General features: G+C 35.0%; 2 protein-coding genes across 2 annotated transcripts in view; both read right to left on the bottom strand.

Annotated features, from left to right (window-relative positions):
• Nucleotides 1-287: 287 nt before the first annotated feature.
• Nucleotides 288-9,703, bottom strand: LOC107291228 (vomeronasal type-2 receptor 26-like). The gene is made up of 4 exons (XM_015820198.2): nucleotides 8,927-9,703; nucleotides 6,758-6,985; nucleotides 3,237-3,363; nucleotides 288-1,192 (listed from the first exon to the last, which is right to left on the bottom strand). Exons 1-4 carry the CDS (start codon nucleotides 9,701-9,703, stop codon nucleotides 288-290), a joined length of 2,037 nt encoding a protein of 678 aa, XP_015675684.2.
• Nucleotides 9,704-9,807: 104 nt separating this feature from the next.
• The window catches only part of LOC114922843 (vomeronasal type-2 receptor 26-like), a 19,907-nt gene continuing 16,360 nt past the window's right edge, over nucleotides 9,808-13,354 (bottom strand). The window contains exons 7-10 of the mRNA XM_029284902.1: nucleotides 12,246-12,544; nucleotides 11,165-11,246; nucleotides 10,245-10,484; nucleotides 9,808-9,816 (exon numbers count right to left, since the gene is read on the bottom strand). Of these exons, the coding sequence (XP_029140735.1) occupies nucleotides 9,808-9,816; nucleotides 10,245-10,484; nucleotides 11,165-11,246; nucleotides 12,246-12,544 (630 nt within the window). The remainder of the gene's footprint in view (nucleotides 9,817-10,244; nucleotides 10,485-11,164; nucleotides 11,247-12,245; nucleotides 12,545-13,354) is intronic.

Here is a 13,354-nt window from a genome sequence, read left to right as displayed (position 1 = left end):
CAGCCTTCTATTCTTCTGAAGTCGGTAAAATGAAAATCCAGAATGTTAGGGACAATATGCTGACTCTGTAAACTACTTAGAGAGGGCTTAAAAGCACTGTGAAGTGGTATATAAGTCTAAATGATATTACTCTTGCTACTGCTATAATAATTTGACAAACACTGTTATAATATTATGCATATAAAATATTGATAAAATTGCCAGAACTAATAAGCCTTTTTTTATTCTCAGAAAAGGATTGTTAATTCCATTTCACAGCATAAATATATGCAGCCACCATTTAATAGTCAGAAATGCTTTTTCTTTACAAGTTGATGTTTACTGTTGAGTTCAGGCTTCAACAAAATAATGTAGCATTTGGGGAAGAAAATACATCCCAATAACCCAGCACTAGAAGCTAAGATGGAGAAGATTTCCACAGCTACCATATACTTTCCTTTGGTGCTCAAATAGGTGGGAACAAAAGTTAACCAAACACTACAAAACACCAGCATGCTAAAAGTGATGAACTTGGCTTCATTGAATGTGTCTGGCAGGTTCCTAGCTAGAAAAGCCACCATGAAGCTGACCAGCGACAGAAATCCCATATAGCTCAAGACAAGATAAAACATCACAACAGATCCTTCATTACATTCTACTATGATCTCTTCAGCCACTGATTGCATATTAAGCTCTGGAAAGGGGGGAGAGGTGATCATCCATGCCAGACAAATGCTTGCTTGAATGAAGGAGCCAGAAAAAACAATTAAGATGGACAACCTTTTCCCCAACCATTTTCTCATGCCAGACCCTGGTTTGGTGGCCATGAATGCTGCAATGACCATGATGGTTTTGGCCAATACAGAAGAAATGGCCACCGAGAAGATAATGCCAAACACAGATTGTTGAAGGAAGCAAATCAGTTTGAGAGGTTTTCCAAGGAAGAGAAAAGAGCAGAGGAAGCAAAGCAGAAGGGAAATGAGGAGAGTGTATGTGAGGTCCTTGTTGTTAGCTTTAACCATAGGAGTGTCTTTATACTTAATGAATATTGCAAGTATGAACGTGGTAATGATTAAGAATAAAGCAGCAACCACCACTAAACTGATTCCTAAAGGTTCTTCAAAAGTTAGAAAAGTTATGATTTTGGCAATGCATCGAACTTTGTCCTTACTTGGATATTGATCTTCTCGACATTCAGAACAGGCAATCATGTCTGCAAATAAGATAGAGGCTAAGAAGCATGGAATCTAATCATAATGATTGATACAGCACTAAGTATAATATTAGATTAGATCAGTAGTTTTCAAACCTAACCACAAGAAGTCTACACTAGAAATCTCAGAATTTTAGCTTTGGACCTCTCATATTTGAGGTCCTCCCCTCTTAAAATAGCTAACTTTGAAAAGGACTGGATTCAATCATTAGATGAGAATAAAGGTAAACTATTTGAGATAGGAATGTTCTGTGTTAGTGGTAATCACACTTAGCATCACAAAGGCAATATTCCATAAACTTTCTTCAGTCTTTCTTTCTCCAAATCTTAGGCATGAATGCATATAAGAGATATTTCAAAATGCCAAATGATAGGCATAAATGTTTGCTTGAAGCCCTGTCAATTTTTAATATTGCTGCTGAAATCCTGCACATTTTTAAATGGTATCATATCTATTACATGCATGCAAAACATGTTATTGGACTTCAATCATATGGTCAAACTTTACTTTTTTTCCCTCTGGGCTTCAATCTCCCTTCCCGCCCTCTCTCTTTCTCTCTGTCTCAATCTCCATCTCCCTTCCCTCCCTACCTATCTGTCTTTGGGCCACTTTTACAACCCAAGTTGGACATGGATCTAGAAAATAGGTAATATGATAAAGATATTAAATTGTATGGATTCTATAAAGAGCAGATTATGTTTGATCAGATATTATTAATCTCTGATGAAAAACTAATTAAGAAAATGTATAACTTTCTATTGAATTTGAAAATGGAAGATGAACAAGTAAAAGAAACAATGATAACATGGGCAAAGAATTTTGGATATAATACAGATTTAGAGAAATAGCAAAGCCTGTGGGGAAAAAAATTATAAATTGACAATGTCAACCTCTTATAAAGAAAACTTATACAAAATGTTTTATAGATGACATCAGCAAGATTAGCAAAAATATTTAAAAATATGTCAGATAAATGTTGGAAATGTAATCATAAACCAGGTACTTATTATCATGTATGGTGGACATCTGTTAAAACAAAGAAATATTGGACAAAAATGCATACATGGCTAGAAAAGATGCTGGGTAACCATTTAGATTTTAAACCTGAACTTTTTTATTAGGTATAATGCCAGAAAACCTTGACAAAATATATGTTTGATTTTACATGTGACAACAGCAGCAAGACACATTTGTTGAATAAGCACTGTTGAACTGTATTAAAAAATCAATAAAACTTATAAAAAAAATAGAAAACAGGTGATTAAGCTCACAATCCCAAGAACCCTCTCCAGTTCCTCAGCTCCAACAGGCTCAAACCATTCCTAAATAATCATGCAAGACTTCTCCCCAGGAATTTTCTCTGGACTTGCATCAAGGCCAATGTCCAATCAGGAATAAATCTCAGCAATTGCATCTGGCAAATGCGACACAATTTCCTCTGCACACTCCTGCAATATTTTCTTCATGCTCTCCTTACCAGTTGGACTTGTATGTTCTGAAACAAGGACTGAGGTTAGGGGGAGGCAATCTGCTGATGCAGTAAATGTGGATATGTACTGGCACTTCACAGCCCTAACATCATAAGGTAAACCTTCATTGCAACTCTACCCTTGTTTGATCAAGTTCGTTTTTTGTTCAGTGCAACATTCTAGATCTTTCTTCTCCTGTTTTAATTCCCTCAGATCCTCTAAACCAGACAGAATGCTGGAATCCTAGAGAAGAGAGAGTTGTATGGGCACAGTTTGATCCAGGACCTCTATCTATTTTCCTCATGTTAAGAATTAAAGCTTTTCTCAGTGGTATTACTGAATTTTATGTATCCAGCCAATTGAAATCTTCTAGTATGAAGATTTAGAATAAATGAAGCAAGCAAATCAGCTTCATATGTAAATAAAAGTAATTTACCATTTGGTGTACTTTGCAGTGAAAAATGTAATATGCTATAGAGTAGAGTAGAGTAGAGTAGAGTAGAGTAGAGTAGAGTAGAGTAGAGTAGAGTAGAGTAGAGTAGAGTAGAGTAGAGTAAAATAGAGACTAATTTACCTGAAATGTTTGACATCTTCCCATCAGAACATGGATCACAATCATAGCAGCAAAATTTCTCACCTTCTTTCTTTTTCTTCTGATAGCCAACAGGACAGGGATCATTACATATTGAACGGGGCAGGACCTGTTGATAAACCAGGATGGAATATAGGACTAAGGATTTGAGTAATATTGGTATCTTCTAATCTACCTGCATATATAAAGTAGCAGAAGTCAGAGGATCATGAAATACAGTGCAGCACCTGGAAATCTCTCTGACACTTTCTAAATAATTCAGTTGGTTTCATCTAACCTTTCCCTTCCCTTCACCACTCTGGAATTAAAAAATACCCACTCTGAGATTTAATATTTAGCTTTGTACAAGTAGAACACAAATAAAAATCACAGCCTAAATTTTACCTCTGAGTTCCTGCTCCAGGAAATTTTAAAATTCTAAAGTTCAGAATTTGCTTCCTATTTATCTAGTTGATGGAATTTTGGATGCCCAATCATAACTTTAGGAGTCAGTTCCTGCCTGAGCAGGGGGTTGGACTCGATGACCTCCAAGGTCCCTTCCAACTTTTTTTATTATTATTATTATTATTATTATTATTATTATTATTATTATTATTATTATTATTATTATTATTATAATAATATACTAAATCTAAGTAAGAAGCTCAGCAAAAAAAACCATCTCAAGCCCCCAAATTATTTAAATAATATGTAAATTATTTGCCAATTATAATTCTCCCACATCAGGAGATAGCTCCCATATTTTGAGTACTTAATTTTAACTGATATAAAAATATGAAACAGATTCTTTTTTTTTTTTTTGTAAAAGTGTTATTGGTTTTTTACAATAACAACCTTAGTGCCTGGTGTACAGTGTGTTGTCTTGGTTCATATTTTTTTTAGAAAAGCATATACAATTAATAATATAAACAATCAATAATAATTAATTTTTATATTTCCATAATTAGTATATCAATTGATAATATATTTCCTCGATCTTCTCTTCACCCAATAGTATTCTCCTTCTACAACATTAAACAAATATAATTTCTAATATTTGATATTTTTCATATTTAAATGATTAAGTAAAAACATAGGGTCCATATATAGCATTTTTTCTTATCAGCTTATGTTATTTTCATAAGAATCATCTTATTGATTCACCATATATCTTATTTTCATAAATCTTGTTTAAGCTCAATTTCTCCATAATATTCAAACAATTCTTATCAATCATATTTTCCCCAGTATTTAACATCTAAATATCCAAATTTTCCATTTAAATATATCATCCCAGTATTTTCAATTTCATATATTATAGAGATACTATACTACTTATCTATCATAACATCTATCCATAACATCTTTCTAGTTAATTTATATTTCACTTCTATTTGTAAAAATTAGTTAAATCACTATATATCCTTTTTTCAGAGTTCTTATTAAGCCTAATTTCCCCTCAATATTTCAATCATTCCTTAATCCTAAATCTTTTCAAACTTAATTTGTCTTTAAAATTCAAACTTTTCCTTCACTTACAACATCCTAATATTTTTACATTTTGTATCTTATCAAAAACTACTATATTACTTATATCTCTTATCCCACTTATTCTAAAGTCCCTTTATGGCCAAAGTTATTTGCTTATGTAGGCATATTCAAACAAGTGTTTACTCATATAATATTCCATCTGGTAGGGTGAATCCAGTCTCTTCAGCCCGTCTCTAATCTTTTTCATTTGCCAAATTGTTTTCCAAATTAATATTTTCAACTTGTCCAGTTCTTGTATTTTTGTAGTTATTATTAGAAGTAGAGGATACATAGTAGATAGGATGTATGCTTTTTGTATCCCAAACAATGATTCTCCTAACAGTGTCCATTTTGTTAAGTCTTCTTTCTTCTCAGGTTTATTTTGACATTCTAATGCATAAGGTATCTTTTCCATATTTATTGTTGTATCCAAGTCTTGTAAGTTTTTTCTTGTTTGTATTAAGTTATAATTCCCTTCATTTGTAACTTCACCAGTTAAGTCATTTTTTCTAGTTCACATTCTGTTGTCTGGATTGTTTGTTCATTCTTTACCATCATTCTTTGGATGTTTTTTTTAATTGTAGATTTAAGTTAGAAGTATATTCACTTATAATATCAAAGTTATGTTTAATCTCCTCATGGTTTAGGTCTATTGTAGTTTGTATCTGTCATAGCATTGCATAAATTTTGTCTTGGAAAGTATTTGTCTTGTCTTGAAGTGTTTCGAAAGGTCTTTGATCTTTCAGGCTAAATCTTTCAGGAGTAGATATTAAGTGTGGTTTTCTATCATTTTTTGATGAGTATTTCATATCCTTGTTGTCTCCCCCTTTGAGTAGTCTGTCATAAATGCCATAGTCCCTGTAATTAGCCTTGTCAAGCTAACCAAAATTCAAAATCCATACAGTCCAATTTTGTATAGTTCTTGTTTTTATATATAATTTATGTAATCCACTGTAATTTTCAGTTGTCAAGGTTTCAGTAAAATCAATGTTTTATAACAATTCTTTCTTTCAGGAATCAATTGTCAATACAATATATTTAGCCAACTTAAATCCTTCCTGTAACTTCCCTTCTCAATAATTTATCATAGATCAAAGTTTTTAAACAGTTCATAAATTTAAACCACAATCAAAATATTTCTTTTCCTTCAAACACTTTCCAATCTTATAGCCGGCCCAGTATGCAATCTCTTATCTGTTCCTTAGCAACTATCTTCTTAAAGGTTATTAGAGTTCATGGGAACAATTTTTTTTTTTGTTTCTGGGCATTGTCTTTAATGTGCTATATTCTCATTGTCCACTAGATGTCAGCAAATATTTATTTTCCAGCTCTTTCAGACAAAAAGTTCTTATTATTTTTCTTTTTTTATGTAATTCAATCAAAATCCTTTAGAATATAATCTTAGTAGTTTCTTTTAGTTTCTAAGTTTGATCAGATTGTATTTTTTAAATTTAATTTCAATAAGATTCCTTCCTCCTTAAAGGTTAATTCACCGCTTCCGTCTATGGGGGAATGGGAATGTAGTCCCCTCCCCTCACTTTCAGAGGTTGTTTGCTTTGGGGATCTTTCCCAGGGACTAGTTGTAAAATAAGGGAGAAAAGATCAAATATTATCACCAGTTCCAAGCACACTGTTCACCGTTGTTCTTGGTAGTGCTCTTGACTTCGGCTATAGTAGCTTGGGCTAGAGATGCTGGCTTGCGGCTAGCCTATCTCCTGTCAGGTTCGGGTGGCTTTCCCCAGATCAAACAAAGCGATTGCAATCTCTTTGTGATCAACGGTGCCCCTCCTTCACGGTCATCTCTATGGGGCAACTTTGGACTCATCTAGGGTCCCCCTGGCAAGGTGAAATTAGCCGTGGGGAGCAGAGGTCTGCTTTGCGCAGTTATGCACTACGAGCGCAAACCAGAAGTCCTGAAACAGATTCTTTAATACAACTGATCTTTGATCTTCAAATTTTTCACCCAAAATTATAAAATACTTCAAAATCCATACCTGCTTAAAATCTTTATGCCACACAATTAAATGTTCCTGAATCATAAATTGTTCTCCTTCAATTGCTTTGGGATCCATCTTTCCAATTTTCACTTTATGGTAGGAGTTGTTTGGAAATATGACCACATTTGTAATATCAAATCCAGAAAGCACTTCTCCATGGTGGTTGATGGACACAGATTCTCCAAGTGAATTATTAAATGAAAGGCCTTGAAGAAACCAGTGAAGCTAAATTAAAAGATCAGGAAACAAATAAGAGGAAACAAACCAATGGATAACATCAAGAAATTTATATTCCTGAAATTCATATCTAGAGAAATGAAAATGGCATGACTTTTCTATCAGTCAGTTTTAACCAAAACTATCACTGAACCATCTCAGCTTGCAAAATTCACCATTATAAGTTTCCACAAGAGAAACAAATATAGGCACATTTTACCATATTGATATCATAATGGTTTGTACTGGATACCTACAGTCCACAAACTTAGATTTAAAAGCACAATAAAACACACCAAGGCTGAGCATGACTTCTGGAGCTAAATGATATCAAAACCCAATCCATGGAAGACTTTATAATGAGATTTGGAATCAAGCATTTTTGTTGTTTATTTTGTCATATCACCTTACCTACGAGAGCTATTTTTTGGTAGTGGAAATTGTAGTTTCCTTAAGTTGCAAAGCAGAGGAAAAAATGGGAACTTTATGGACATAGAAATTACTCCAATGGATAAGTTTGTGGGGTTCCCTCAGATGTTATGGAGAATAAACCTACACTTTCTTCTAGGTAACAGCCCTTCAACTGCTGTTATCAAGTTGCCCTTAGCTTTCTCTTCTTTAGGCTAAATGAAATCAGTTCATTTAACTTCATAATATTTAAGCTACACAGCTCTTATAACCTTGTCACTCATTTTTCAACTTTTTCCAGTGCCTCAGGATCCGTCTCATTTTTTAGTGACTAGGACTGGACACATTGCTTTCAAGGTTCAAAATGCCCCTTAGTACAGAGGTCCCCAACCCCTGATCCTACAGATTCTCCTCTAAAAGATTAGCCCAAAAGCCAAGTTTTTTTCTTTTCCATAAACAGTTCTTAGATTTAAAAACAGTCCAGGTGTTGTTTTTTTCCTTTTAAATACTTTTTAATCTTATAGTTGGCTCTTCCTTTGTTCCCAGCTGTCCTCAAGGTTATTTGCAATTCAAAGGAACAACTTTTTCTTTGTTTCTAGGCACTCTGTCAATTTCTGAGTCCTTATTGTTAGTGTTCTATTCTCTGAGTCTCCACTAGATGTCAGCAGTTATTTCTTTTTTCAGTTTTTCTTTCAATCAAAAAGTTATTTTTGTTATATATTTTTTATAATTCCATCAAAAAAAAATTTAGAGTATAATCTTGACAGTTTTTTAGTTCATAAATTTGTCCAGACTGAAGTATTTTAAATCAAATTTTAATATATTTCTTCCCTCCTTTAATATTAATTCGCTGCTTCCATCTGTAAGGGAATGGGGATATAGTCCCCTCCCTTCACTTCTGGAGGTTTTCTTGCTTTGGGGATCTTTTCAAGGATTTAGATAGTAGATACAAGAAAGAAGATCCATACTCTTACCAATTCCAAGCACACTATTCACCGATGTTTAGGTTCATGCTCTGGGACTTCGGCTGCAAGCAGCTTGGATTAGACACTGATCTCACACTACCCTTTCTCCTGTCGGGTTTGGAGGGCTTTCCTCAGATCAAACGAAGTGATTGCCGTCACTTTGTAATCAACGGGGCGCCCTTCCTTAACGGACACCGCTCCGGGGCAACTTCAGACCATCTAGGGTTCCCCCAAACAGAAGACACTAGCCGTGGGGAGCAGTGGTCCGCTCTCACGTGGTCATGCACTGCGGGTGCAAAACCGGAAGTCTACTACCGTCTCCTATTGATATCTTATGATTATATTACTTTGATGTTTGTTTGTACACTGAGAGCTCATGCACCAGAGACAAATTCCTTTTGTGTCCAATCACACTTAGCCAATAAAGAATATTCTAGTCCAGTCTAGCCCAGCCCAGCCCAGCCCAGCCCAGCCCAGCCCAGCCTAGCCTAGCCTAGCCTAGTCTAGTCTAGTCTAGTTCAATCTATTATTCTACTTTCATGCTGACAATGAAAATCTTTGATTCACAAGTTATTACCTTCCAAGTATCTTGATTTTGAAGTTCATCCCTTCTACTTTCTGTTACTCTTTTGTATTTAGACCTAAGTAAGTTCATGCCATGAACAGCATGTGCCACAGCATAGACTGCATTGTAGATACTGTAGCTATGGCCAGTCATTTCAAATAAATGCCCAGGAAGGTTTTTTAGCTCTTCATTCCCAGTACATGCTTCATCACTTTCCATTGGTTTATTATTCCCCATATATGAGCAATCAAAGCCTTGCTCCCAGAACTCTTTGAACAAAGTATCTCGTTGGGTCTGGAATGGTTTGATGGCCCAAAGGAATTCATTGAACCCTGGCAGTTCATTGGAGTGGATAGCAAAAGAAATTGCTCCATTGAACAATTGTAGATCTGAGGGTCGATGAAGGCTTGTTAATGTTAAATCCATTTGAGCTGTGAGAATCCACATTTTTCCCAATATTTTCAAAGAATATGTATATTTAAGGAACATAAACAAAAGCATTGCTGTAGTGCTTTCCCCATAGAAGATGAATGTGTTGATTCTGATGTCCTCCAAATAAATATTTATCCTATCCACAATTTTATTTTGAAACATATGAAAAAAGACTTGGTTGGGCATTCTCTCCACAAAGGCAGAGCAGATCCTGTTCTCTGAAAGAAGTGGATCCAAGGCTTGGAGGAAATTATCTCCACTCTCATCATCCAGAATTAAAAGGCCAATCCATGTCCATCCAAAGTGCTTTAGCAAAAAGATTATTGCCACAATCTGAAGGCTTTCATTGGGAGCCATGCAGTAGAAGGAAACATCCATCTTTGTCCCATGCTTCTTTGGAGCAAAAGAGCCATAGGCAAGCTAAAATACAATGTACACTTGGTTCTTATGGTTGGTACACCTCAACTAACCTGAAAAATATATTTTCTTAATGACATGCAAATACATGCATTTTTCCAAACTCTTTTCTTGCATGGATTCCATTTTCAATTTTAAATAAAGCTTTGACCATTACCTTATTTATTTTTTGTTAGGTTCAGTCAACACGACATAGTGCTCTAGGCAAACCCATAGATTTGACTGAGAGAGGGTGAGGGACATAGTACATATTAGCTTCCATGGTTCAGGAAGAATTTACACCAAGATCAGGACTGTAAATTCTCACCTTCTGCAATGTGATGCATCAAATATGGCTCAATTCTAATGCTCAATTTTCATCAAGAGTTTTTATGCATCATTCAAGTAGAATCGAACCCCTGCTTGATAAATGATTATTTCCAATTCCCTACAATTTTGCCCTATGGATAAGTTTTTATACATGTCAATACATACAACTTACCTGTGGGATTTTATAAAGACTTATGATATCTGACATGAAGAATGAAATATCAGCACCAAATCCACCAATAATGGCCACAAGGAGATTCTTCTTGATATCACATCTGTAGTTGACAACCAAGTGATCAGATCGGAAGAGCAGTTCCAAAGTGGAACGGTAAGTCAGCCGGGCATCAAAATAGTTGTCACAGATGAAAAATCCCAGAGTAACGTTAGACAAGAATGTTGGATTTGAGTTGATCTGTTTCACACCAAATGCCAAACTCAGGGAATGCTGATACAACTTTAAAATGGCTCTGATAACATAATTGGAGATAAGTGAAATACAGGTTGATTGAGGCAAGAAGAATATATTCAGTGAAGCAATAGTAAAAATACAAAATTTGTGAATTGTGATAGACAGTCAATACTGTATAAAAACCAATGAGAAACATGTGGTGCATCGTGAGACAAAGGTCTACAACTGGACTAGCTTGTGAGAAAATATGCTGTGCAATTTCATTGCAGAGCTAGAAAGCAGGCAGATGGTGATTATTTTTATTATCAATGCAAGGTCCAGTTGAAGCCCAAGGAAATACTTCGAGTTCATTCTCACAGTGCATTATTTATTCCTGTTAAATCTCGATCAATCAGAATAGAGTTGGAAGGGACATATAAATGTCTTTAATATATAAATAAAATATACAAACCCATACAGTACCTTAGGTTGGCCCTGCTGATTAGAGTTTCTTCTATTTAAGGAGAACTCTTCAGATCTAAACTGTCCCAATGGGAATTTAGAAAAATATATTGATTCCAGGATTTGATACTATAATAGATTTCCATCAAAAAAAATCTCATATTTGAAGACTAGATAGGGAAGTCAACATTTATCCTAGATTAGGGCAGTGGTGTACTACTTTTAAAAAGATACCAACTAACCTCTATGAATGATGCTTTATCTTTTGTGTTCACCAATGTGGTATCTTTTTTAAGGGTTGGGATTGTATCTCCTTTGTTCACACTGGAAATCTCAGAACAGCTCATTACATTCAACATTAAATGAGAAGAGATGTATAGAAAGTAATTCTCTGTAAACTTGCATAGATTTTCCAAGATGCAGGGTGACATCTACAGGTTCTTGGAAATTACAAAGGTGATTTGTTTAGAGTGTGTAATTGGCAAGTTTTGATGTGGACAATGGTCATAGTGAGATTTGAGTATAAGGAAGGGACTGGTGATTCCATGGGGAAAATGTGATGAACCACTAGCCAAAAGGCAGTGCTTTATACTTGCTGTAAAGGTCAACATGAATTTCATGGAAGGTTTTCCATAATTTTATGCAACAGCTAATTTAGCAAACAGCCTGTCACTATCATTTCCTAACCCCCCACATAAGTTATCTAATACTCTGGAATGTAGTCATCAACAGAGACCCTTGTGAACTATTGTATTACTATATAATATTCTATGAATCAGTCAAATTGATCCACAGTAGCATGTGTGATAATAAAATTGGGGGGAGTCTTAAAGAAATCAGGAACTTTGAAGATCTGACTGCAACATTGAACTTCTTATTACAAATACAGCTGGTAAAATACTGGGTGTGAAACCTTACAATATTTATATGCTTAAATTATAAAAACAGCCAGGAGTGGATGGAAGATAGATGATAGATAGATAGATGATAGATGATAGATGATAAATGATAGAGATAGACAGACAGACAGACAGACAGACAGACAGACAGACAGACAGACAGACATATAAATAATAGATATATAGATGATAGATCGATCGATAGATCGATCGATAGATCGATTGATAGATAGATAGATAGATACATAGATACATAGATACTTAGATACATAGATACATAGATAAATAGATACATAGATACATAGACAGACAGACAGACAGACAGACAGACAGACAGACAGACAGACAGACAGACAGACAGACAGATTTTTGCAGTCTCCAACAACATATGGAGAAAACGGAAAAGGAAAAGACAATTACTTACAGAGGAGGCATAATTGACTTCTGTGAAGGATGCTCCTCAAAGGATAGTTCCTCAAACACATATACAACCTGAGCTGTAATCCCACCAATGAGGCGGTTTCCTGGCTTATACCATTCATGATGGATAGGAGAGGGATCACTTCTGGGGCACGTTATGGCATCTGTCTGACACTTCAGGTCAACCAGTAACCACAGTATGATCAATACCGTCAGCATTTTCTCTAGAGGAGACTTTCTTGTGCCTCTCCACAGTCCCACTATTGCATATGTTGAGTAATTCTTTTCCACCAACAGCAAAATCTAGGAAGACATTCGGCTAACACTCATAATGATATCAATTTTCTCATCCAATGGGTTGACATCAACAAGGATAATGTAGCAAAGACTGTTCTGATGGTCGAGGAAATTCCAATCAATGGAAATCACCAGCACAACTCAAAGGGACAAGATCCTGCCTTTCACTTTTTGCTCAACTGCATATGTGAAAGATCTTATAACCTTTTCCAGAATTTTGAATTATTTCTCAATATTTTGGGGAAAGCTGTGTCATTAACAATTAAGTCATTTAGCTTAATTGTCAATAGTCACTTCTGCCAAATGGAACCTCCTGGGTTAGAGCTATTATTTTGCTTCCATATTACACCATTAACTTTTCAATAACATAACAGGTAAATGAATTATGTTTTTGATTGTTGGTTTATATCTTACTTTTATTATTTTTACAAATAATTCAAGGCAGTGAACATATCCAACACATGTCAATGGAGATTCCCAATCATCCAGGTCATGGTTACCCCAAAGGTGAAAAGAAGAAAAAACAAGAAAGTTGAATTGCCTCCTGAAAAAAGCACTTTGGGATATCCAACACACTTTCTTCCTCCTATTTTCTCTGCAACAACAACCATGTGGGGGGTTGGGCATGAGAGAGAATTGTCCAAAGTCACCCAGCTGGCCAAATATTTGTCCCAAACCAAATATTTATTGCTGAAATATCTACGTTCTCCAAATATAAGTCTATAGACAACCATTGAGCACAATATACCTCAAAGAACTCACTAAGGGTAATGGTCTAGGGATATTTATTTATTTATTTATTTATTTATTTATTTA

The sequence above is a fragment of the Protobothrops mucrosquamatus genome, unplaced genomic scaffold (genome assembly GCF_001527695.2).
Source record: "Protobothrops mucrosquamatus isolate PMUCROS unplaced genomic scaffold, P.Mucros_1.0 scaffold1085, whole genome shotgun sequence".
Taxonomy (NCBI): Eukaryota; Metazoa; Chordata; class Lepidosauria; order Squamata; family Viperidae; genus Protobothrops; species Protobothrops mucrosquamatus.
Note: the sequence above shows the minus strand (reverse complement) of the source record. Positions and strands in the feature narration are given on the sequence as shown.

What these genes read in the sequence shown, in the direction of transcription:
- LOC107291228 (XM_015820198.2), bottom strand. Translation starts at nt 9,703, where the DNA reads ATGGCTCCCAATGAAAGCCTTCAGATTGTGGCAATAATCTTTTTGCTA. An exon ending in GGCATAAAGATTTTAAGCAG is followed by an intron (nt 3,364 to 6,757) that starts GTATGGATTTTG and finishes GTTTATCAACAG; the next exon opens with GTCCTGCCCCGTTCAATATG. An exon ending in GAAGATGTCAAACATTTCAG is followed by an intron (nt 1,193 to 3,236) that starts GTAAATTAGTCT and finishes TCTTATTTGCAG; the next exon opens with ACATGATTGCCTGTTCTGAA.